The 25,813-nt window shown below is 40.6% G+C and overlaps 1 protein-coding gene and 1 long non-coding RNA gene across 2 annotated transcripts in view; one reads left to right on the top strand and one right to left on the bottom strand.

The window, feature by feature from the left end:
* Positions 1-25,813, top strand: part of CCDC6 (coiled-coil domain containing 6) — a 78,877-nt gene that overhangs the window by 34,013 nt on the left and 19,051 nt on the right. The window contains exons 3-4 of the mRNA XM_067552567.1: positions 14,588-14,716; positions 24,032-24,135. Of these exons, the coding sequence (XP_067408668.1) occupies positions 14,588-14,716; positions 24,032-24,135 (233 nt within the window). The remainder of the gene's footprint in view (positions 1-14,587; positions 14,717-24,031; positions 24,136-25,813) is intronic.
* LOC137156028 (uncharacterized) lies at positions 14,639-24,114 on the bottom strand. Its single transcript, XR_010920643.1, has 3 exons — positions 23,846-24,114; positions 15,459-15,608; positions 14,639-15,371 (listed from the first exon to the last, which is right to left on the bottom strand). It is a non-coding gene; the product is annotated as an uncharacterized lncRNA (long non-coding RNA).

Genomic DNA, 25,813 nt, shown 5'->3' with positions numbered 1-25,813 from the left:
CACTTGTCTGTCTCTCACCTCTCGGGGGTGAGGAACGACGAGGCGGACCGCCTCAGCAAGTCGTTTCTACCCCGCCATGACTGGTCGTTGCACCTGGAGGTAGTGACTTCCATCTTCCGCAAGTGGGGTATTCTGCAACTAGACTTGTTCACGTCGACCTGGAACAAGAAGTGCCCGAGGTTTTGCTCGCTCCAGGGTCTCAAGTTGGGCTCAATATCTGACGCGTTCCTCATCGAGTGGAAGAGGACCCTCATGTACACGTTCTCCCCCGATTCCGCTCCTGCCCAAGGTCCTCTTGAAAATCAAGAGGGACGGGGCAGATATGATAATCATCGTCCTGACATGGCTGACAAAAATTGGTTCAGTATGCTGATGGACCTGTCGATCACCCCACCCTTGGAGCTCCCGAGACGACACGACCTACTTTCCCAGGACCAGGGTCACCTGCTCCACCCGGACATGGACTTCCTGCACCTCACGGCCTGGAGGCTCTGTGGCTGACTGAGGGGGAGAGAGCCTGCTCAGTGCAGGTCCAATAAGTTCTGCTGGGCAGCAGAAAACCTTCAACACAGATCGTGTATCGGGCTAAGTGGAGGTGGTTTACCTGCTGGGCGGAATCCTGGGGTATCCCGCTGAGCCTCTCTCCTATCCAGGTGATCCTGGAGTACCTGCTCCAGCTGAAGCTCCAGGGTCTGGCGCTGGCCTCCCTGAAGGTCCACCAGGTGGCCATCTTGGCCTTCCATCAGCCAATGGAGGGGAGATCCCTGTTCTCCCACTCCATGTCAGTTAGGTTCCTTAAAGGGATAGAGAGGCTATATCCACAGGTCTGCGACCCGGTGCCTCCCTGGGATCTCATCCTGGTCCTCTCTAGACTTACGGGGCCCTCATTTGAGCCCATGGCTTCATGCCCTCTGCTCATCCTTTCATGGAAGGTAGCCTTCCTGGTAGTCATTACCTCGGCTAGGAGGGTCTCCGAGATTAGAGCTTTGACCTCTGAGCCCCCTTATACCGTATTCTATAAGGATAAGATGCAGTTGAGACCTCACCCAGCCTTCCTGCCCAATGTGGTCTCCCAATTTCATTATAACCAAGATATTTTCCTCCCCATATTTTCCCAAACCACACAGTTTGGAGGAGGAGCGGAGATGGCACTCACTGGACGTGAGATGAACCCTGGCCTACTACATTGACAGGACAAAGCTGTTCCGGAAATCGACACAGCTCTTCATCGCATTGGCGGACCGGATGAAAGGATCACCTGTCTCCATCCAGCGCATCTCTGCGTGGATCACCTCCTGCATCAAGTGCTGCTATGAGCAGGTGAATGTGCCACTTCCAAGTGTCATCACAGCACACTCAACCAGAGCTCAGGCCTCGTCTGTGGCCTTCCTGGAGAGGGTGCCCCTGCAGGACATCTGCAAAGCCACCACCTGGTTGTCGGTACACACCTTCACGTCCCACTATGCCATCATTCAGCAGGCAAGAGAGGACGCGGGATTCGGAAGAGCCATGCTGAGGGCAGCTCACCGGTAACCCCTACCTACCTCCAAGGTGTTGCTTTTTAATCACCTATATTGGAATGGTCATGTGCAAGCGTTTGAAGGAGAAAACAAGGTTACTTACCAGTAACTGTTGTTCTTCAAGATGTGTTGTTCATGTCCATTCCACACCCACCCTCCGTCCCCGCTGTTGGAGTTGGCAGAAAGAAGGGGCTGTAGGGTCAGCGGTGCCTCATATACAATGGCATGTGCGCGACACTCCAGGGAACACTAGAGCTGACACTACGGGTTCTGCTAAAGGGAAAAAAGTTTCAGGAACCCATGCACAGTGGCGTGCACTCACCTATATTGGAATGGACATGAGCAACACATCTCAAAGAACAACAGTTACCAGTAAGTAACCTTGTTTTTCCGGTCAACTGAGTTGATACTAGGGAGGGGAGGATAATACCCTGTGATTTGTGAATTACTGAATGTCAACTTTGACTGAAATATAAATTGGAGTTTTAGGACATCATTAATCTTATGGGATAAACACTACTGTTTTTCAGTGAATAATATAGTAAGCTCTAAAATCTTATGGGATGACATTATTGCCATCTGGAATGAATCTAGATTTTGAATACTAGAATGAAACTAATCTCATTAGATTGAATGGGACTTGTGGGAGGTCTCTGCAAACTAAAATTCAGACTTGGGGCTGAGTACTGGTAAATAGACTGTAGTCAGAATTTTATCTTTTTGGAGCTAAATTCTGTAACCAAACTAGTTACGAAGGGACATGTGGTGTCAGGTTATGGGGTTTTTGTTTTTTTTTTTTTTTTTTTTTTTTTTTTTTTTTTTGGGGGGGGGGGGGGGGTTTAAACAAAACTGCCCATCATTTGTGTTCAGTGAGCTCCATCCACAGAGCATTGCCAACACTGGCTAGCAGAAAGGCAGTGTAGGTCCAAGCAACAACACCCAAAGGCTACTCCCTTTGATAAGGGACACAAGCAACTTGACCTTTTAGGGAGAGTGATCTTTTCCTCCATTTCCCTCCAGTTCAGGATCTCAAATTATCAGGCCCCATTGGCCAAATATGATTTTACTAATTATAATAATTTTTTGGAATTTAAGGACATGCTCACTGAGAATAGGGCCCAGTTTGAAGCCTTAGTGGTTATGGGCAGATTGGTGGCCAGAACTTCTTTCCAACCCGTGGCGGACATGGCAGATGGTGAATCAAGGGGGGTGGCTACAGCCATTGTTATAAGAAGAGACTCGTGGTCACAATCCTCAGGTTTTCCTAGCGAGATGGGAGAGTACCATCCAAGATCTGCCTTTCAATACTGTTAACCTATTCCATGAGAAGATAGTTGAATCTCTCCACTCCCTCAAAATCTCAAGGACAATGCTTTGCTCCCTGGTTATTTATGCCTCTCTTCTTAAGAGAAAACACCATAGACAGGGGTATAGGGCAAGTCTGCCTCCTTAGCAGTTTTACCACTAACGTCCTCAGGAGTTACCACACAAGAGACCAGAGGGCTTAGACCTAGGAACCCAGCTTTTGCATCATCCACCACCACATCATACTCTAACTCCCAAATAAAGAGTATCTTTTGATGGGACTTTCGAGACACATGTCCTTTACTGATGCCCTTTTATTCCTCTCATCTGACATTGGGAGCCCCCATTACCCAATTTGCCAAAAACTGTAGGACCCTAACTACAGATAAATGGATATTAGAGATGATTCATGGCAGTTACCAAAATGAATTTCTGGTACCTCCAGCCTACAACCCCTCTTCCCAGTTGCTTTTCAGGGACTGCTTTCATGAGTAGATTCTATGGACAAGATCTCCTAAGGGGAGCTATAGAAAGGATTCTACCTCAGCATCAAGTGAAGGGATTCTATTTCCTTTCTTGATATCCAAGAAGAATGGGAGATGAAGTCCAGTTCTTGATCTGAGACAGCTGAATGGGTTCTTTCAAAACCTAAAATTCCACATGATATCCTTGGCATCAGTAATTCCCTCAGAAGGGAACACATGATTCACAGCTGTTTTGGTGAAAGAAGCATATTTTCACAGACATCCACCTGCTTACAGCAGTTTCTTTGGGTTCCTCTTTGATCGTGAGCATTACCAATTCAGAGTCCTTCTCCTTGGTCTAGCTACAGTGCCCAGAGTCTTTATGAACGTTTTTTCAGTAGTGGCAGGTTGGATGAGAAAACAGGGATTTAATTTTCCCTTACCTCAGTGACTGGTTCTGATGGGTAGTTCCTATGAGGAAGTCCAGCAGGCAACCAGTGTCGTGCTCAGTCTTCTGCCTTGCATGGGTTTCTGCATCAATCATGAAAAGTCCACATTGCCTCCCACAAGTTTCCTTAATTTTATAGGGGTGATGTTGGACTCAACTACAGCAGGAGTGTATCTACCTCTCAAGTTTCAGACCATGAGCATTCTCGTATATCAGGTCACTGTTGGACTCAGATCATCAATCAGAACTTGCATTTCCCTTCTCGGCCATATGGCCTCATGCACACATCGTGCCACTTGCCAGACTTCATTGTCACAGCCAATGAGCCTGGCATCTTTCTGTGTACTTATCAGAGAAGGGCAACATAAAACATCGAAAGTTCTGCCAAAAGTTGACTCATCTGGTGGACAAAACCAAAGAAGGTTCACGTGGAGATCCCTTTCCTCACTCCAGCTCCTGAAGCAACCCTTGTTACAAACCCCTCTCTCCTGGGTTGGGATGTTCATAAGGGTGATCATATGGCACAAGTCATCTGGATCCTATGTGAATCCAGAATACATATCAATGCACTAGAACTCCCAGTGTTTTGTCATGCCTGAAATGCCTCCCTCCCATTCATCTGATCCAGACATGTCCAAATAATGTTGGATCATGCGACAACGGTATTTTATATAAACAAGCAGGGGAAGGGGGAGTGAGATCTCTCCTTCTGTGCATAGAGTCCGTCACCATCTGAGGTTGGTGAATCAGCCATCACATAACCCTATTAGCAGCATATTTACCAAGGGTACAAAACTCCCTGGCCAATTGCCCAAGCAGACATTGTTCTGTAAATAATGAATGGGAAATCCACAATTTGGTTCTTAATGACATCTTGGCCAAATCAGGAACACCAGCCTAGGATCTTTTCATCTTGTGGGAGCACAGGAGAACTTCTTTGGTACTGCTCAAGAGCAGCCCTGAGCAAGGTATTGATGGGAGATACCCTACAGGTGGCATGGAAGGGTTGCCTGTGGTGTGTCTTTTTCCCATCTCATTGATGCCACAGGTTCCGTGAAAGATCCACCAAGGAAAAGCTCAAGTCATCCTGATTGCGCCCAACTGGCTGAGACAGTTCTGCTTTATGGATCTGCTGACACTTTCAGTTCACCAATCCCTGAACATCCCCATATTACTGGGCCTTCTAATGCAGCACAAAAGTAGGTTCAAGCACCCCAGTCTGGGACTGCTTCAACTCAGAGCCCTGTATTTGGATGGGCATCAGAAGTAGAGCACTCGTGTTCTGAAAGGATACAATTCATCTTTAACCAAAACAGAAAAGACAACAAAAAGCCGTTACTAAGCAAAATGGAAGTTTCTCCTCTTGTGCTCACCAGTGCAATTTGTGTCCAGAAACAGTCAGGATCCCTGCTATCTTAGAGTATGTACTTACGCTTAAGTCTTTGGATCTTGCACTCAGTTTTCTGTGAGTGCGTTTAGCAGCAATCAGCACTTTGCATCCACCAGTGAATAACCATACAATATTCACTTATCCTGTCACAACTAGATTTCTTAAGGGGATTGTCAGCCCTTTCCACCAATGGGGAAGTTCGCATCTCATCGAGACCTCAGTTTTTGTTTTATTGTCATTCACTAAACCTCCCTTTGAACCCCTGGTCACATGCTCTGTGGCCCATCTGTCCATGATGGTGGCTTTTCTGGTAGCCATAATATCAGCCAGAAGAGTTAGTGAGCTGGGAGTGCTCATGGCAGACCCACCATATACTGCCTTCTGTAAAGAAAAAGTCTCATTATGAACCTATCTTAGATTCATTCCTAAAGTAATTCTGAGTTTCTTATGAGTCAGAGCATCCACTTACCAGTATTTTTCTGAAACTGCATGCCTCAGATGAAGAGAGACAGTTGCATTCTATAGACATCCAAAGGGCTTTGGCTTTTTATCTGTAAAGAATGAATGATGTTGGAAAGACAACTGAACTATTTTTTTCCACAGCAGAGTAATCAAGGCGTCAAGCTACATCGATGCAGGGACTTACGGAATAGATTTCAGGTTGTATTACCCTTTGTTACCAACTAGCTCAAATTCTTAGTCTGGAGAGAGTAAGGGCTTATTCCACCAGAGAGCAAGTTACTGCAGCTGCATCTCTGAAAGATGTAGCCCTCCCAAAGATAATGTAGCACAGTACTTGGAACTCTTTTGCATACCTTCTTGAGACATTACTCTCTGGTCTAGTCATCAACTGTGGATAAGCTCTGGGGACAGCAGTACTACAGTCAGCTATCACTTCTGCGTCCATGCAGCCACCTCCTGTCTAACTTTAGTAGGACCACAACGATATGAACACCAGAGTTATGAACTGATCAGTCAACCGAACACCACGTGGAACCGGAAGTAAACAATCAGGCAGTAGCGGACAGGGGAAAAGAAGAAGAAAAGAAAGCAAATACAATACTATACTTAAAAGGTCAGCGTGCAGAACAGAAGCAGCCTGGGGTCTGCGCTGTTTCCTGTAAGCCAAGGGTGCTGTTTTATCCCACCCTGCCACCCCACCAGGAGGGGGAAGCTGTTTTCACCACCACCAGCCCAGGAAAGAAGCTGGGAGCCTGACACAGGCAGCTACTGAGCTGCTATTGTTGTAGCCAGAATCTGGCCTGGAGCTGGAGTGGGAGCCAGAGTCTGAGGCTCAGAGCTACTGCCTGCACACTGCGCTTTGGAGATGTTTTAAAGGGCCACAGCCTGTGCACCGATGCGGCCCAAGCTTTGCCTGTGGCTGCACTCCTGGATCCTGCCAGCACCTCTGGGAATGCAAGAGGCACAGGAGGGAGGGGCACTGGCAGTGGGCTGGCAATAACCCCCTGCCATGTGCTGCCTCTGGAGTCTTGCGAGCAGTTCACGGAGCAAATCAAGCTCTGGGGAGAGGTGGCTGAGGGCTGGGGCTTGTAGTGCCAAGAGTGCAGGGCAGGCTCCCCCAGTTCAGCCCAAAGGCAAGAAACAGGAATAGGGCAGGGAGCTGCTTGCAAACCAGACAGTGCTGCCAGATGCCACCTTCACAGAGATCTCTCCCAGGCTTCAGCTGGAAGACACGGACTGCAGGGTACTGTACCATAATGTTTTGTTCAGAGTTGCGGACATTTCAGAGTTATGAAAAGCCTCCATTCCCAAGGTGTTCGTATCTTTGAGGTTCTACTGAACTACTTGTGAATCTGCCAGTTGTTGAATACCCAAAGGGACTGTCACTGAGAGGAAATGGAGGTTACTTAGCTGTAACTGGAGGTTCTTCAAGATGTGTGGTCCCTATCTGTATTCCACTACCCATCCTCTGTCCTTTCAGCTGTGGATTGTTTGAACTGTGTTAAGAATGGGAAACTGGAGAGACAATGGTCCGCACCACTTTTTATGCCCTTAGTTTGGAGCATAAAGACAGCTACAGTGCACGTGCGGGTCAACAGACACTGCTTAAAAAATACTCCAGATGCAGGAGCACGATGCGCATGTGTATCCCATGTATGGAATGTAGATAGGGACACACATCTCGAAGAACCCCCAGTTTTATAGGTAAGTAACCTCCATCTTTATTTGAATTGTGCAACCATAATGTTGCATTGCCATAGCCCAAGATTTTCAAAAATAGGAACCTAAAGTGTTCATAATTAGGTCCCTCAATGTCTGATATTCATAAATGGTGAGTACCCAGCAACTCCTGCTGAAGCAAAAAAAACCTGTTCGATATAAGAAAAATTAATACCAGTTATGTTCACAGTAATGCTATAGTTAATTTTGATAGGCAGGTTTCCAGCTGTCATTGACTTCATTGCTCATTACACTTTATAATAGGACACTTTATTTTATCTACAGTGCTCATCTCTGCTTTTGGAGTTTCCCACTACATGAAATGTAATAGCCTATGTTTGTTGCGGTTTCCAGAGTGTAGTAAGAGAGGCAAAGGCCATGTGTAATTGTTCGACAATGCTGTGCACACACATCTGAGGGGTTGTCATGAGAAGATATAAAAATAAAAAAGACCCCTAAATATTGGATTGGCGTCTTTCCTCTTCCATGTGGGGTTTCTGTGCTCCAGATAGAATCCTGCCTATTTCAGATAAGGATCCCATTTTGGATGGAACTTTAAGCCCATAAAAGGAGTTTGAGTTTTTGCTATTTTCTCCTCCCTATTTGGAAATAAACACCTGTATTTGGGTGCTCATCCTAATCTGAAGTGATAATAATGCTAAGGCTCCAAAATGTTCTCTCATCACAACATTGAGCTGACCCGGAGCTGAACTTTCTAAAATTAAAGCTAAGGTGTACAAAGTGTTCCCATGCAGTTTTGCTTAATTGAGAAATTTAAGAGAAACTGACACACATGAAAGACTTCTGAACATCAGAGGGAGACCTTGTAAAATATCTTCTGCTACCTTGGGTAGAGTTCTTGGCCTCTTATTTTTTTCAAGCTATCACCATTCTGCTGCCAAGACACAATTGCTGCCACGTTATGCAATTGTAGAATAGTTGGCAGAGTGATTTTTTTTCATACTGCCTGAACTGTTGCATTATTGAGTCTTTGTTTTCAACAGTGGAAGGGACTTACACACTGCATTGAGTGACATCTGGAAAGAGCTCCCAGAATGTTTCTAATACATTTTAAATGTGAAAACTGCCTACCAGAGCACAAGCTATAGATCTATCATTAGTAGTTTCATAAGAATTTCCCAGTTCAGCATGAGGTTATAAAACACAATTGCATCCGCTTTTCAGCTGTTATAAAATTGATTTTGAAATATTTTTATTGCTTGCTAACTTGGTTGTAAATATACACACCTTGCACATACTATAAGAGAAGCAAGTAACTTATGCAGGATGCCCACCCTTTTTCTGAGACTGTTTTCTGCTGTAGCATGGCATAGCACACTTTGCTGATGTATGTTTAAAATGGTTGGTATTCACCTTTACTAAAATTGTATGCTTATTTATTGGGCTTGTAGAAACACTGTGTTCAATTAGTTTTATGCAGCACAGCATTTGGTTCTACAGGCAAAATGCTGCAGAGGCATGATGAGGTAAAATGCTACCTCAGTAGATATCTGGGAATGAAGTGCATCATTCATTATCTGAAGAAAAGCTTTTAGTGACACAAACACCTCACTAATAGCAACCATTTTTACAGCCCTTGTTTTAAATTAAATGTGTCTTGTATTTAGGTCCTTTATTTGATAAGGTTCTGCTGACCAGCCAAGTCTTTGGAAAGTTTGGAAACATAGGATTCAGGGACTCTATTAAAATTAACTACTCATTTGAGGACTATGGTAACTTTTTGCGTAACTCCTTTAGATGTGCTTGGCATAGGATCAGGTATTGCAACTTTTTCCCTGGATGCATTTGTCAAACCTTTTGAGATTTCATGGACTATATTTTGTAAATTAATCTTGCATGTTACGATTAATTGTGCATGTTACACAAAGGGATGATTGTTTTTTTTTTACTTGGAATGCCCATTTATAAACTCATTTATTCTTTTGAGTCTCTAAATTTAAAAATAAGTGAGATTCTGCTGTCAATATACTTTACCAGTATTGTACTTTTTGCTAGTTCTAAGTTTGATGCATCTTACATGATGACTTATGGATCATATTGTGGATCAAGTGTATAGGCATAATTTGTGTACTTGGGAAAACTAAATAAGTGGGGCAATAAGAATAGATTTGACATCTGACTCTTCTTCTTGACAGTTCTTTTGAAAATGTTGAATCTTATAAAAACAAGCTGCTGACCCCACCCAAATGTCATGTTAACTCCAGGATGCAAATGAAATCACATTCATTACATATAGAATGGCATCTGGACACAAGGCCAATGTAGTTTCTCAGTTTCAGAAATGGCTTTTTAAAATCCAAATAGATTACATCTGTGGTTTGAAGAAACTAGACAATCTGCAAAAATCTCCAGTTTTTTCAGTTTATTTGAAATGGCATCAGTAGGATATGAGACTAATCCTATTCACGAGAGTCAAATGTAAAGATACGTTTTAATGGAGAATGAGTTTGAATTCAAGAAACTCATAGGATACCAGGATCACAACAAAGGGAAAAAATAATTTTGGTCACTTAGTTCTGCTCTAAATCTTCAGCTAAGTGTAATACAAGCCAAAGACATTGACAGTCAACTATTTTTTATTTACATTTTATATTTGCTACCGTCTTTTGTGAGCATTTCTAATGCTTTCTGTCACTACACAGCTTTCTTTTTAGCAGTCTGGTCTTATAAATTGTTTGCGGTCTCAAATTTGTCCCAAACCTGCCTCAACTTTTACTGTGCCTTTTTAAAACTCTCATTTACTACACCATTTAGTGTTTTCATCTGCATTTTTAAATTCTTTGAGACAGTGTTATGTAGCTGACATTTCCTGTTCTCAAGTGTATATTTTTTACCCTTCCCTTTAAATCACAGCTATCTGTGAATTTGTAAACAACCATCACTAATATCTAGGTGCTGCACATACAATTAAAAGCCCAGTGTCTGTCTGAAAATACTCCACTCCTCCCTCAATGCACTGTTTACTTAAGAGGATATTTCTTTGTGTCAGTGAGAGACTTAGCCATGCTAGCTTGCAGCTGTTATTGGGGGAAAGCCAGATTGAAATGTCAGCATTGTTAACTATTTCACTACTGAGGAAAGCAAGTCAGAAAGGAGAGGGATGATCTGCACAATCTGAGAGTAACATCTCATTTTGTCAATGGAGTTTGGTTCCTGGGAGAGTACCATGCTACTTTTCTGCCATACTTTGTCTTGTGGAATCAAAAGACCAAAGAAGAGGAGAAGAGCCCCAGGAAGGTACATCTGAGCCAACCAAAGTGGTCTGAATCCTGCAGGGTCCTTCAGAGCATTCAGATCCTGACCATTTTTCCTCACATGGAGGATGTTTTCTTCCGTGCTCCTCGGATACTCTGCTTTCTGATGTGCTTCATACATTTGAGTCAAGTAGAAAAGAGAGCATTCCTATGGTTGGAGTACTGTTGGGTTTGCCTGAAACCAAGTGGAGCTATTAGAATTCTGATCAGCACAATCTTGTCCTTTCACTGCAGTGTGCTCACACTGCTAAGATAGGATTTAATGGGTCCTACAGTAAATGCAGCATTATAAGTGAGTGAGCCTCAGCAATTCCTCTGATGCAGTTTCCACACCCAAGCATTAGCAACTGTGATGTGATGAACCAGATTTTATAGGAGCAACTAAACTTGATTAAAATAAATAAATGTTTCTGGTTCATGTAGGTTAGTTTTTGAACAACCTTTCTTTGATTTTATTTGTTTGATTGGCTGCTAATGTTAACAATCCCTAATCACACACTTTACATTAGCAGCAGATAGCTTTAGACTGTAAGGGTGTATCTGCATGACAGTGTAGCTGTAACAGCTTAGTGTAGTGTAAGGGTGTGTACACCCTAATGTACACTTGGTTCATACCAGCAGAAGGATTTTTCTGTTGGTGTAGGAACACCACCTCCCCAAATGAAGTTAGCCATGTTGATGGAAGCCCTCTTCCATCGGCATAAGCCACAGTATAGATGCAGCTACATCAGCATAGCTACATTGATCAGGGGTATGGTTTTTTTCACATCCTGACTGAAGTAATTATGCCAATATAACATTTCAATGTAGATGTGGCCTAAGACTTTTTGGCCATATACCTTTTCATATAGTTTTTAATTCACTAACTAAAGATTAACCTGATTATTAGCAGCTGGCTTTGGTATCAATTTTCAGTGATAGAATGGGTCTAGATTTTTTTAAAATTAGAGCAAATTTTAAATTGACGAAAGTGAAAAACTTACATTACCTTGCGCTAGCCCTTGCTGTGCAAGCTTTACATGCATTTCTGGTAGTGCATCAGTCCCTCATGTTCCAGTCTTAATTCTTTCTTCTGAAAATTCTAGTCAGACCATATTTTTGGGAGTAGTGAAGGGCAGGTATTTATGGTGCACATGAAGATGTGACCATCAGAGGCAGGATTTAAATTCTGATCTATGAAGGTATAAGACTAGTGAATAGCATACTTTTGATATTAAAATTACAAATTTGTTTTATTTCTGCAGTCCAATTTCATTTTTTTATTGGTAGGAATCGTCAAATTTTTGCTCTTGAAATAACCTCACAAACTAAATACTGTTTTGCTTCAAAGTGATAACCCTTTGATTTTCATTAGAAAAACACTTACCGTAGAAACCTCCATTTTGTATGCTTGTGTGAGGGGGCGATAAAGAGAAATCACAAATTGCTTAATTTCTCTAACTGGACAGTTTTAATAAACAATACAGTGCCTGAAGCCTCTGTTTTCAGAATGGCCTCAGGATTCGCTTGTGTTGGAGCCCAGGTCTCGTGTGCACAGGGATTTGTGGAAAGGGAGTTAGAGGTGATTACCAGTTCTTTTTTTCTTGTCAGCAATTCTGGAAGGCACTTTAAGATGGCGAAAAGGTGTTGTAGTTTCTTCACTCAAACAATGAGAAGTAGGTAGGACCTATATTTAGATACTATTCCTCTGTTTTGAAAACAGTCTTGAACTGGATGCAAATGTCTTCTGTTCAGCAAATATTAAATCACAGTTGCCATCCCTATGTAGCACTCTTTCACCACAGAAGGTTCAGCACAGTATTTTCAACATTGTTACAATATGGATCAATTAGTCTTACTCACCAGCAAAAAGGCAATTGAATTAATGGATAATGGTGTTTCTTCTTTGCAAAAATTAACATTGAATGGGTAGCTTTCTTCACTGTGGCTTTCCAGTGTTCTTGACTGACACCACATATCTCCAAATTTTCTTTGCCATAGACTACGAAGTCCTGCCACTGTGGCATCTCCAGAATTGTAAATGCACAACTTTTTTGAATACTGAGGTGCTAATATTCAAAAATATTGGCTTACTTGGTAAATCAGCTGCTGGCTAGGGTAGTTGAAACCTTTCTTCATTCAAAGACAAATTGCAGTGCTTATTTTAACTACAGTAAAATGAATGGCTAAATTCTGGTATGCACTGCTTACATACAGGAAGAATCAGCCCCCAAAAGCTTCCAAACAATGTAATTTGACTATTATACCAGAAATGGCAGATCATCTACATAATATCATAATTTCCACACTTGTGTGTTAATGCTGGCCAAAAACTTTACAACTGAAGAGTTTTCAGTCAGAAAATGCCAATTCAAAATCAGAATGTTTCACAGAAGCTTACTGATCTTGTCAGTATTTTTGCAGGAAATTATTTAAATGTTTTGATAGGGTCAGAATGCTTTGTTTTTATTTATATGAACATAATGTTTTGGAATACTTTGTTTCACAAAAAGTTCCACGCTTTCAACTTGTGTCCTGTTTTGGGACAGTCAAATTTTGATATCTGGAATTTCCTTTAGGGGAGAAATTTTGTTTTGTCTAGCTTTACTTTTTCTGATTTGGGTGCTTTTGAGATATTTTATACATGTAGACCATAACAAACAATGTGTTTTCTAACAGTTTGTTAAAATAATACAAAAACTTTCTTGGAAAGTTGCCTGTGTTTTAGCAATATAGTACACCACAGCATTTCTCAATTTTCCTACAACTAAATAATATTGGAAGTGCATTTTAAGAGCGATCTGATGGTGAATGAAGGAGAAAATGGTACTAAAAGTTCATGCTGCTTGTTCAAGCCATGTACGTAGGTTCGATGTCAGTAGTCAGAACTTTTAGTGGTGAAACAGACAAACTATTGGAAAAGGTCTGAATGCCTCAGGGATCAGCACTGAATCCTTGTTTAACCTCATCCTGGATACCCTCACAAGAAACACACAGAAAGAGGCACTTGGTGTATGTTGTTTGCCTGTTGTTCTATGCAGTGAGGAGAAAGGTGGTCTAGAAGAGGTTCTTGGAAAAACAGGGAAATGTGTTGGAGAGACATGGCCTCAAAATAATTTTAGGAAAAAGAGTATGTGGTATGTAATTTTAATAATTTTAACAAGGAAGAATTATCCTTGAAACTAGATGAGCAGACAGTATTGAAAAGGCAAAGTTTCAAGTATCTGTGTTCCAGAATCTGGGAAAATGGAGGATGAAATTAGAGCTAGGATAATAAATGCTTGCTCAAATGCAGAGAGATAAGTAGTGTTGTATGTGACAAGAAGATACCAGTAAGATTACAAGAAAACCTATACATTAAAAATGGATGGACCATTGTTTTATGAGGCTTAATGTTGAGCAACAATGAAACATGAATGAATGATCTGTTCCACAGAAATGTGAATGTTGAGGTGGATGAGTGATGTAAGAAAGAAAGAACCCATGAGGAATGTGTGTGTTAGAGACATGTTCAAAATAACACCCGTAAACAACAACAAAAAATGGAGTGCAGGCTCATCTGGTTTGTCATGTAAAGTGCGGTTCTGACAACGATGTGGGTAAGAGTCCAACAAATCAAGATTGAAAGAAGACAGACTGACTCAAGAAGTTACGTGATATCATAAAGAAAGACATGTTAGCGTGTGGTATGATGCAGGATATGGCATTAGACAGAGCACTTCGGCGGTAGGAGACTCATTCGATGGAAATAACACAAGAAAGAAGATGTTTGCCTTTGCTGAATATTTGGAAATATATGCTGCTTTTGTCTGTTTTTATAAATTAAGTACAGTTTGAAATGTTGCTTTTACAAAGTAGGTTGTATATTTTCAAATCTGTTGATGAAAGTTGTGTACAGCCAGTAGAGAAGACTTTAATATCCAGAAAGAATAAATGTGATGTTGCATATAGTCCTGTGTAATCTGCTTTGTAGTCTTTTAAAATGATGCATTAAAAATATTTTCATATGTACCTTGCATTTTTAGCTACAGCATGAGAAGGCTGAACTGGAGCAGCATTTAGAACAGGAACAGGAATTTCAAGTGAACAAACTGATGAAGAAAATTAAAAAACTGGAAAACGATACTATTTCTAAGCAGCTCACTTTGGAGCAGGTAAACATCCATTTCCTGTTCTTTCAAATAAAGTGTTTGTTCTAGAGAATTACTTCCGTTCAGATTTTTTTCACTGATGGGAAAAAGTGATTTAAAAATACTTAAATGTTTTAGACTCCAAATTTGACGACCTTCTTAAAAGCTATAATTTAGCTGGAGGCTGTTGCTCAGGTTTTTTACTGTTTTGGGATAGGAAAAGAATGTGTTACCAGGAATATGCAAAAGAAATAGGCAGTAGGTTAATTTGTAATGATTATAGTAAATCATTTAATCTTCTTGTGCTTCAGACTGCTTGTTTGTATAATAGTGCTTCACAGGGCTGTTACAAGGTTTGTGAAGTACGTGGGCCTTTTTTGTTTTGAGGAGTACTGGTGTTGCCACCACCATTATAACATGCTAGCTCACCTGTATGCACTTATGTCCAAATGCAAGTCCTTGAAACAGTACACAGATGTTTACAATGAAGCAAGGAAGAGCACAAAATAACACTTGAGTAAAACATAGCTTAGTCCCACAGGGTTTTACCTGAAAAACAGTTCAGCAGCCACATCTCAAACACAACATCTCTCCCTTCAATGTATGTATTTCTACTGGAGAAGTTTGCACATCAGTCTGTCCACTGCCTCAGCAGTAATATCTCCCATGCTCATGACAACTGAAAGACAACACAGAAAAAATATAATTGATTGAAAGTTACACAGGAATTTTACACCCTATCCCCCATATTTCCAAATCCTCTTACCTCAGCATAATGCTGCAGCATCCACTCTCTGGCCCGGCTCATGTCTCATCCCAAAGGAGTGATGATACATGCCTGAGGGGCTACATGGCAGTATTTTGGAAGGAAAAGGGTGTCTTCTTGCCAGACCTGGACGATCCTCATATCTGTATCCTACAGGGAAACATTAGAAAAAAGAAAAGCAGCAAACATAATTAATATTGAAATATAGACTATATAAATGACAATAAAATCATCTTTCTTTCTGTCAGCATTTACACCTAATATCTAGCACTGTCTCAGCTTCTAGGCTCACAAGCAGTCTGGTAAGGGGCTAGAGCAAGCTGCTGACTCCCCATGTTGCTGCCCTTTGCCACGAGTTAGATGCTGCCTCTTACAATACATATGCTATCCTCACCTGACACATGATGACCCACCCCTGGTCTGTGGATAGGAAAATTGGGGTCACTGCTTCATACAGGGAATAGTTCAGGGTAGCTGGGAAAAATTCCTGCCTCATCCTGGTTTTGTGCAAGTATTCAGAGGGGTAATCAGACTGAAAAGCTATACACTCCCAAAGTGGCTTGTAATGACTCTGCATGAGGACTCCCAGAGCAGTGGAAGGTATGTCATTTCCTCATGCATAATATTAATAGAGAAATAATCACTTTCACTTTTAGTAATCCAGTTTATAGGATTTCTTTAATATACTACTGCAAGAGATTTAAAATGAGTTGGGAGTTGTCTTTGTAATGCTTGTCAGTATGGAGTGATTTTTAAGTAATTTGCTTTTTTGTAATTGATTTAAATTGAGGCTCTGGAAAACTAATTAGGAAAATTTAAACTGTTGCAATTTTAGATTAAAATTTTAATGAATTCAATTATAAACTTTTTAAAGTGATACTACTGATAGGATATCTTTTTTGCTATAGGCAAAAATCAAAACACTGAAAATTGAAGCCCTGATCTTGCAAATGCTTAAGCAGGTGCACTTTTATTCACATTTATTGTACTTCAGTGGCACTACTCATCTCTTTAAAATTAAGCATGAACATTGCAGCATAAGGGAGCTAAAACTGTTCTTAAACTTTTTGTGGCATAAAGTCTTTGATTCAAAACAAGATGCTTGTGTTAACATTGAAAAGTTTTCTACTTCAATATATTAATAAATTATTGTGAACTTTTTAGATAGGCCAAAGTTTTCTAGCCCATATTTAGGCACCTCTTTGTGGGATTTTCAAAAGCACTTAGTTGACTTATGCGCACAAGTCCCATTGACTTCAAAAGGCAAGCTCTGATGGAGCATAGTCTCATCAGAGCATTTCAGCTACATGATTTACGGAAATTGAGTATTTTGGAAGAGGGTGTTGGTTGCAAATATATCACAGGCAGTTTGCTTATCAAGTTTGAATTTGTGGTGGTCTCACAATACAAGGCCCTGGATTTGGCTTTTTCAGCATAGATGAGCATTTTAAATGTGAGACTAGTAGAATTCCATATTTTACATAGGTGTTTTTCTAATAATAATTGGGAAACTAATTAAAGGAACAGGTATCTCACATCCACTTTAGAAATTTAACATTATAAAATGGGATGACAGTAAAGAATTAGCAACATATAAATAAAAAATCTGATTTAAATAAAAAATTGTAATTATTTTAAGCCATGCCCCCCAGTTTTTTTGCAATTTGAACATGTCAAATACTGTATATACTAAGTAATATTCTGTTTTTTCTGTCTGATATTTAAATATGGATTTATTGAAGGGTCTGAAAAATAGAAAAGTAGGAGGATGTAGTACCTGGCAAAATCATGACAACAAAAATCTGGAAATGAATGTTAGACTGAAGTAACTCTCTTAGCCACAAGGTGGTGGTGGTGGTCACTTGGAACTAAGGTGCAGACAAACTGAACTGAAATATTAAGCTGTTTTACAACTTTTGAACTATCAATACAAGTAGTTTCTGTAAATTCCTTGTATTCAGAGTTGTTGTAGCTGTTTTGGTCCCAAGGTATTGGAGACACAAAGTGGGTGAGGTAATATGTATTATTGGATCCACTTCTTTTGGAGAAAGACAAGCTTTGAAGCTTACACAGAACTCTTCCTCATGTCCTGAAATAGAGCTCTTTGTAAATTTGAAAGCTTCTCTCTCTTGCCAACAGAAGTTGGTCCAATAAAAGGTATTACTTCACTCACTGTCTCTGTAAATTCCTTAGCATTTGTGATGTTACTGTGTTTCTTGGGCAGACAGCTTGGAACACAAAACTTTTAATAATGAAATTTAAATACCAAGAGGTAGTAGAATATTCAGAAAACAAGGAAGTTCAAAGATAAAAGGACTGTGTTCTTAATGTGCTATCCACCAGTTTTCTTGCACTTAGGTACCTGGTGTAATTCACTAGTTTCATGTGTGTGCAAAGTTGTTTTGAGTCAAGGATGGATGGTCAAGCTTGTCTTTGGCTTTCCTTGCTCCTATGAGTTTAGTATATTAAAATTTTGTTTATATAATTTGCATTTTTCAGTAAGGTAAAATAAATCCCAGGTTCCTTTAAACCCCCTTCAGCACATATTCACCCTTTCTTCCCTCCTGTTTTTTTTAAATTAAGGAGATGATTGAAACAGTACTTAACTCATCTGTTACTATTACGTTAATGCTTAGTGACCCCAATGGAGATTGGGACTCCATTGTACTAAGAAACAGTCAAAAGGCAAAAGAGGGGAAATATACAGGTGGGAGAAATTGAGGCAGAGAGAGAGAATAATTTCCCCAATGTGACAAAGATCATCTGTGGCAGACCTGGTACTGGATTTGAATAAGACTGTCTTGATGCTGTTATGCTTGAGGAGGAAAGAACATTTTAAGGAATGGTATCAAAGTATTGTGGAGACAGTATCTGTGTTATCTCTAGAGGCCACGTAGCTTGCAGTGTTGGGGTTCTGCGAGATTCAGCACTGTCTTAGATTCTCAGGTAGTATCGGTGACCCATAGTATCTTCTACTGCCTGTGACAAAGTTTGTTCTCTTTAGTGCAGAACTTGCAGTGATCATCCATGCCTTCATCACTTCCAGATTTGAGTACTATTGTGTGATCTCTTTGTGGTACAGGTGTCAAAGCCAGTAGGCCAGGGCAACCCAATCCAGGGATAATCCACTCTTACAGTTATAATTCTGCAGTTTATTTTGTTTAAAAAAAAGTTTTCCTTTGTGTTTCTGAATGTTACCTGTTGTAGTTCTTTGTCTTAAGGGAGACAGCTGGAAACAATAGATCTGAGAGATTTGAACTCTGTTTGAGACATCACATTCTGAAGCATAAGGATGACAACATTTGAAACTCTGGAAATTTCATTAGCTGTATATTTTTAGCTAAAATGAACAATAATGTGCTTCTATGTTGATGCAGTGAAACAGGTTGAGGTAGATGTCAGAGTTTGCCATGCAAGTGCTATAGTCTGTTCTTGTGTTTGCACTGCTAGTTGTGGCCTCTTACTGTTTCTCCTTTCAGCTGCTTCCCTAATAAGCAAAGTACAGAGGGCAGCTAGAGGGGATGCATAAGAGCTCTAAGGAAGATTACTCGCTGGGTCAAGCAATATGGTAAGGTGTGAAGGGCGAAAGGGATGGGTGAAGCTCAGAGGCGGAGTTGGGATGCTGGGGAAGACAGACAGTAAGTTCAAGTCCTGCTGATATTTCAAATCAACTCCACCCCTGAAAAAACGGATATGTGGGGTGAGAGGGAAAGAAGACAAGAAACTAGTTCAAAAAGGAGACAAGGGAAAAGCACAGAGAAGAAAGAAGAATAAGTACAAAATACGGAGTTTTGAGGGGGAGAACCAAAGAGAGGAGGCTGGATGGTGAAGAAAACAAAGAGCAAAAATTATTGTAGTCCTAAAAATGCCATTTTTCCATTATAGAATACTGAATGTAACTAAGTTTGGTGAGACCATAAGGACAATAATCTATTATCTGTCTCTTCAAATTTCCACTGACAACAGTGGGAATGTTGCTATGAATCTGAGGAAAGTGTGTGGTTTTAACTTTGTAGTCCCAGAGCATTGCCCTTAGTTTAAAATGTAACTAGTCATTGCCAAACTCATTGTGCGCTTGACTTTAGTCTGCGCTTGAAGTCCACTTGGAAGCTCCTTTAGTGCAGAACACAGCTGCCTGCTTTAATGAATGTTGTGAACCATATATTATCATGGTATGCGCAATGTGCCTAGCTACTTAATGGCATCATCAGCCAGGTGGAGAGCCAGGAGCCCTCCATTGAAATAAGTCAGTGGGCACTCAGCAATAATATGCGACATAGTCTGGAGTTGACTACAGCTGCATTGTGGGTCATTAGAAAAACCGCATTTAAAGAAATTGACCGAACAGTTGCCCTGTCCTGTTCAAAAATGGTTCAGACCATAGGTGTCTTGACAGATCAAAACCTGGTGGACAGATGGTTGAGTCAGTGACGAGAGTAATTAACAACTGTCGTCATTGACTATTCATTGCACGAAGCAAATTCAACCATCATGTCCTGTGGTAGCATAAATGACCATAAAGGGCATCTAGAAGACAGGCGAGCTGGTGGATGGGTTGAAGAGGTCAGTGTACAAAGGCAGGTTTCTATTCTCACAGATCTTGGCCAACAGTGTGACAAAGGTCTTCTCAGGGCAAATGTAGGGAGGTGCCATGTTGTTAAGTATTGGTAGCCATGATGCCCATAAACTCCCAGTGACAAGACACATGGCTTTGTTAAGCTCTACATCGACCAGCTCATGTGAGATGAGCAACACCGGACAGGAGCACACTACTCTGCCGTTGAATAGCAGAGGGCAAGGGCTGATATTCTAAGCATCTGGGCGCTCGCACTCCACGTTGAACTGTCCAATTTTCTGAGCAGGTTGTTCTGAGTGCTGACTTTGGCTGCTGTCTTCCTCAAGAGGTTGCGGTATGTTAATGACCTATCCATTATCACATTGAGGTGAACTGGGTTTGGATCATGCTGCAGGCGTTGGCCCTTGAGGAAAATGTTTAACTCGTGGCTTCTGCTTGCATTATACAGATAGAATACACCTAGAAACTGTCTTAGTAAAGCTTAGCTGCAGGCACCATCGACTACAATAATCTGCCATGAGCTTCATATCTTCATTCAAGACCGTATCCATTTCTGAGAAGGACTGAGCTCGGTAGCTGCAGCAGATGTTGTCAGCATAGATAAACTTGTGCGAGAGTGTAGCTGGCAGGTCGTTGATGTACACTTTGAACAGAATTGGTGAAAGAACTGAGCCAGGAGGGAGGCGGTCGATTGACACTTCCAAGAGCTACAACAGTTGCCCATGTGTACTCTAAACTGCCTGTTTTGGAGAAAAGCTCTACTGCTTCGGCCACCTAAAGGGGTTGAATGTGGAGCAATTCAAGAGAGTTTAAACAAAAGGCCCCTGTGCCAAACTGTGTCATAGGTGGCGGTGAAATCCAAGAAGATAGCTCCCGTCTTTAGATTTTGCTAAAAACATTTTCGATAAAGGTCAAGGCCAGGACTTGATCACAGATGCTGTCTCCTTTCCTACAACTTACAGGACATCATCCAAATCAGGAGCGCTTCATTGGAGGATCAAATGCTCAAACACCTTGAAACGCACTGATGATGATATTAGGTGGTAACTCGACACATTGTAGGGGTCCTTGCCTGGTTTAAGAATGGCAATAATATTTGCTTGATGCCATGTGCGTTGTAACTTCTTATTAATTACCCATAAGGAGAAGTTAGTAAGCCACAGTGATGCCTTTGGTCCAAGGTGCTTGAGGAATTCCAGCAAGATATCATACCCCATATGTGAATCATATGAACACACAAGCCTCAGCAATGGCTGCTTGGTACAACTCAAAGTGGTGTTGATCTTCAAAGCCTTAAGTACCGTGGCTCTGAAGAACTTCTCACCGTATACCCCATTACACCGTTTAAGATCTGTAAGGATATATTTGCTTTTTCTGTACCTATATTTGAACACTTCTTGCTGCTGCAGATGCAGTAGCGACAGTGGGACTTCGTGGTCAAGGACCCTTGCTTCTGGTGTTCATTCCACTTGGGAGTCCATCAGAGCCTGAGGCTGTTGACCTTCAGGGCATGATGCAAGGCTCATTTATTTTTAGTGTCTAATGGAATCTGAGTTTGTCAATTATTGATTGACTGAAGAAAATTTTATCACTGTTTTTCTCATGCAAGCTTTTTTGAGTTGTACTAGATTAATAGTGTATCTGAAATGTAAAAGTGATTGATTAAAAGAAGAGTTCAGATGCGATTAATGTAATCTGAATTATATGAATTAAGTTATGCAGAGACCACTGCACTACAGCAGCACACAGGAATATACTGATCTGTAGTCACCTCTTATCATCAGGTTGTCATCTTCATACCTTCATGGTGTAGTAAAGATGGGTATGAATAGTGGTGTTGGAAATAGGGGAATGTGAATTCTCAGAATGTCCTGTACTCTTCCTTTCCTCTGAATTCTTATTAGCACTGCTCTAAGCACTGGTGAGGTGAGTTGGTTAAAGGAGCGGCGTGCTAAACACTTTACCTTCATATCTCTCCAGCTAGTGCTAAAGTCAAGATCCACATTCTAATCCCTTGACTGGTTGCTGCAACAAACTGCTTCTGGACTTGACTTTTGGTTGTCTTAAATATAAATTTCCTCAACTACTAGTCTAGAATCTCAATTCAAAAGTGCTTTTTTAAATTAAAAAAAACCCCTCTGGATTAAAGAGTCCGTCAGACAAATGTAAAAGAAAGGATTATTAGCAATTCCATCAGTTTTTTACTTCCTTTAACTGACAGTGGAGATATTTAGTGTCATTTTAAAAAAATAAATCATGATTTGAGTCTTTTCATATGGAGTAACTAATTTTGTACTAAGTTTTGATGAAGAAATTTGTTCATGGACCAAAAACTTGTATTTGAAAAGGTAAACTGTTTCATGAAGCATTTCAATATCTAAATTTGCTTTGGCGTCTCTATTTACAGCTCTGAGATTCAGGAGATCTGGATTTAATTTCTGACTCAGCCATAAATATGCAAACTGACTATGAGCAAATCATAATCTCTGTTCCTCAGTATTCTCATTTGTAAAATGGGGGGGAAAAAATTTCATATCAGTTGTGGTGTAGTTAATATCTGGTTGGTTTGAGTTCAACAGATGGAAAGTGGCATACAAGTGCAAAGTATTGAACCCTTTTAACCTAAGTACATTTCATTGTTACTTTTATCTTCTGAGCTACTGAACTTCAGTGTCTTCACAGCACAGCTGTGCCTGTTGAACTTACAGTGCATTTTCACCAAGAATTGACTACTGTCCCTCTTCTTGTGGTATATTTTGATGTGCAGGATTTTTCCCACTTCTGGTAGCTCACACTTGATTCAATAATGGTTTTTAGTCATAAAGAGTTAAATAGGTGTCAGAAAAAATTAAACTTTCTTTTAAAAGCCATTGGATAACTAAGAAGCTCTATGTAGCCTTGTTTCTGCTGGCATTAGAATTTGGTTCTATAACAGTTATCTAAAAACAGAAAAACCACTTTTCTTTGCTGGCTGTTTTTACCTGTGATGCACACAACTTGCCTTACATGTCAAGCAAACATAAACCTCTGTAGCGTCAACTTTTATGTTTAATTCTCACCTTTAAAAATGTCTAAAATTGCCCATAAGAGTAATTGCATATATAGTAGATGCATAAACATGTGAATACATTGTCTGTTTAAATTACTGTGACTCATGCAATTAGTGGTGTCTCTGCAAGGACCCATCCTTTCACTTGCTACTCACGCTACATATGTATGGTGAAGGAAAATAATTGTCTGCTTGACTATAGTTACTCCATTTTTGCAGCTTCTTTGTTTATAATGCAAGGCCGTTTCACTCTGTGCACAGATCATGGAAAGTTCTTAAAAATGCAGAAGAAAATAAGCCTCGGCTGAATTCAGCAAGCTCTGCAACCTTAATAGATAAGTTGTAGTTAGCTGCAAAACATCTGTAAAAGTATCTTATGAATAATAATATAGACCAGTAGTTATAGAAAAAATAGGTTTGTGCCCTTGTAAAAGGAATATGTATGGTCTTGTCATAAATGTTTAAGTAGCAATAAAGTATAAAACTGTCTGTAATCCTTTGTTCGGAGTCTTTTTCCACTCTCCACTTGTGGGCTTGGGAATTGACCTTTTGCAGAATAAACTCTTTTGGAGACTGTCCAGCCTGAAATCCTGTGTGGGTCTCTTATCGGTGCAAGGTAACAAACCACACTTGAAATCTTTTTCCAACAATGGCCAGGTATGGGGAAAAAGGCAAAGCAACACATATGGGAATGAGGTTCTGTGTAGAAGGGATCCAGGTAGGGAGGTAAAAGGCAATTCACACCAAAAGCAGTTTACATACCTGAATTGGTGCGACTCTGTGACCTCCATTTACTTTGACCACTCTTCCATACTTGATTTTGTTTTAACGAATATATAGTTTTCTCCCCAAATGTATTAAAAGGCTGAATATTAAACTTTCCAGGATAAAAATCTTACACAGTAAAGTCAATTCCCATCTTTTTCACCAAACAATTTTCTTCCTCAGCTAAGACGAGAGAAGATTGACCTTGAAAATACATTGGAACAAGAACAAGAAGCACTAGTGAATCGTCTCTGGAAGAGGATGGATAAACTTGAAGCAGAGAAACGGTTTGTGTTCATTATTATGGATACACTATTTAATACTTAAGCCTCTTGTGACTGAAAAACTGTTTAATCCGACAAAGACATAGAAGTTAAAACATTTCTAAAGTTACTTGTTTATATGAAGCAATCTATCACATACTTGGCTGCTTAAACTTGCTGAATAGAAGTAGTTCAAGAAACAAGGGAACTGGAAAACCAGGGAGCAGCTTGCAAACTTAATCTTTTACTAATTGCTGACAGGCTGATTTTAAAAGGTGACCTGCAAAGAAAACAGTTGGGCTTGTACCCTTTCTTTGCTGCTTTACGATGTATAAAGAAGCCTTGAAAAGTGTGTGTAGTTTTTTTTTTTTCTCCTTGTTTATCCCATGAGAAAGTCAGGTCCCTCCCCAGGCTGGAAGGCTGACTTTAAGGCCTAGTGAAATTGTGACATCACAAGAACGAAGAGAGGACTGAGCAGTTTGGGAGAAGACATTTTTAATCATATTTTCTTAAACTTTGTTTTGTCTTGAACAGCTTTTTAATTTCAGTGACGAATCTTTAACCAAAGGCTACCTTAAATGAACTATTATGCAACCTTCCCCTTCTATAAGGGTGTTACAGTTCACATTAAATATCCTTGAGACCTCTCAGAGATTCTCCAGCAAAACTAGGAATTACTTAGGTTTAATATTCCTGATATTTTCAAGATTTAAAAAAAATTCAAAAAAGACTTTTTAGACCCTCTTTAATGCATCATAGAAAATAAAAAAGGACATAAGTTTATAAGTTCTATGGGCCAGGGACTCTTCCGCTACACAGCTGTACAACATCCACCTCAGTGAGGCCTTTGAGTCTTGATTAGGCCTCTGGTAAGTTCTGCAATACAAATAATAATGAATAAGCCCGGTCTTTGAAAATACCTTGTGTAGGTCATCTTTAAAAGTAGTTTATATTTGTCCTTGTAGTTCTATCTTAAATGGTGACCCACTTAATGAGATGAAATGATGCTCTAGAGCTATATCTACACTTACCAGTGTCAAAAGCTCTATAAAGAATGGGCCCCTGCCTAGGCCTTATGCTCTTACACCTTTATTTTCATGTTGGCAGATACCTTCCGACGTTGACCTCAGGAACCTTTATGTAGCACGCAATTCTATTGCAGAGCTCAGTTTATATGAAAAGTAAATTGTGCCTGAAACCCTAATAAATAAGACAGATTCCAGGTATTAGGGTTTCAAAATAGAGGAAGCCAAAACTCAATCTATAGCAGGCATCCTCAAACTTTTTTTTCTGGGATCCCCACCCACCCATTTGAAAATATTTCAGGCTGTGACGATTCGCCCCCGCCCCCCAAATCCCATGCCATAGTACCCTTACTGCTGCTGGTAGTAGCACTGCCTTCAGAGCACCCAGACAGCAGCCGCTGCTCTGGCTACGCATATCTGAAGGGCTTTGCTATCAGCTATGCACAGGGCTGGCAGCCGCAGCCTCAGCATGCGTGGGGGCTGACAGCTCGCAACCCCCGCCCCCCCATAATAATCTTGCGACCCCTCGAGGGATCCCGACTCCCAGTTTGAGAATCCCTGTTCTATAGGAATATGATGTGAAATTCTTTTCTGCACAGAGATACTAAATAGGACACCTATTTTGGAAGCTGTCTAGTTTACTTTTATTCAACACAGTGAATGCATATATATTCAGT

Source organism: Emydura macquarii, unplaced genomic scaffold (genome assembly GCF_026122565.2).
Source record: "Emydura macquarii macquarii isolate MOO-44397 ecotype Brisbane River unplaced genomic scaffold, CSIRO-AGI_Emac_v2 contig_1390, whole genome shotgun sequence".
In the NCBI taxonomy this organism is placed as follows: domain Eukaryota; kingdom Metazoa; phylum Chordata; order Testudines; family Chelidae; genus Emydura; species Emydura macquarii.
The sequence above is the reverse complement of the archived record's forward strand: the minus strand, read 5'-3'. Positions and strand labels throughout refer to the sequence as shown.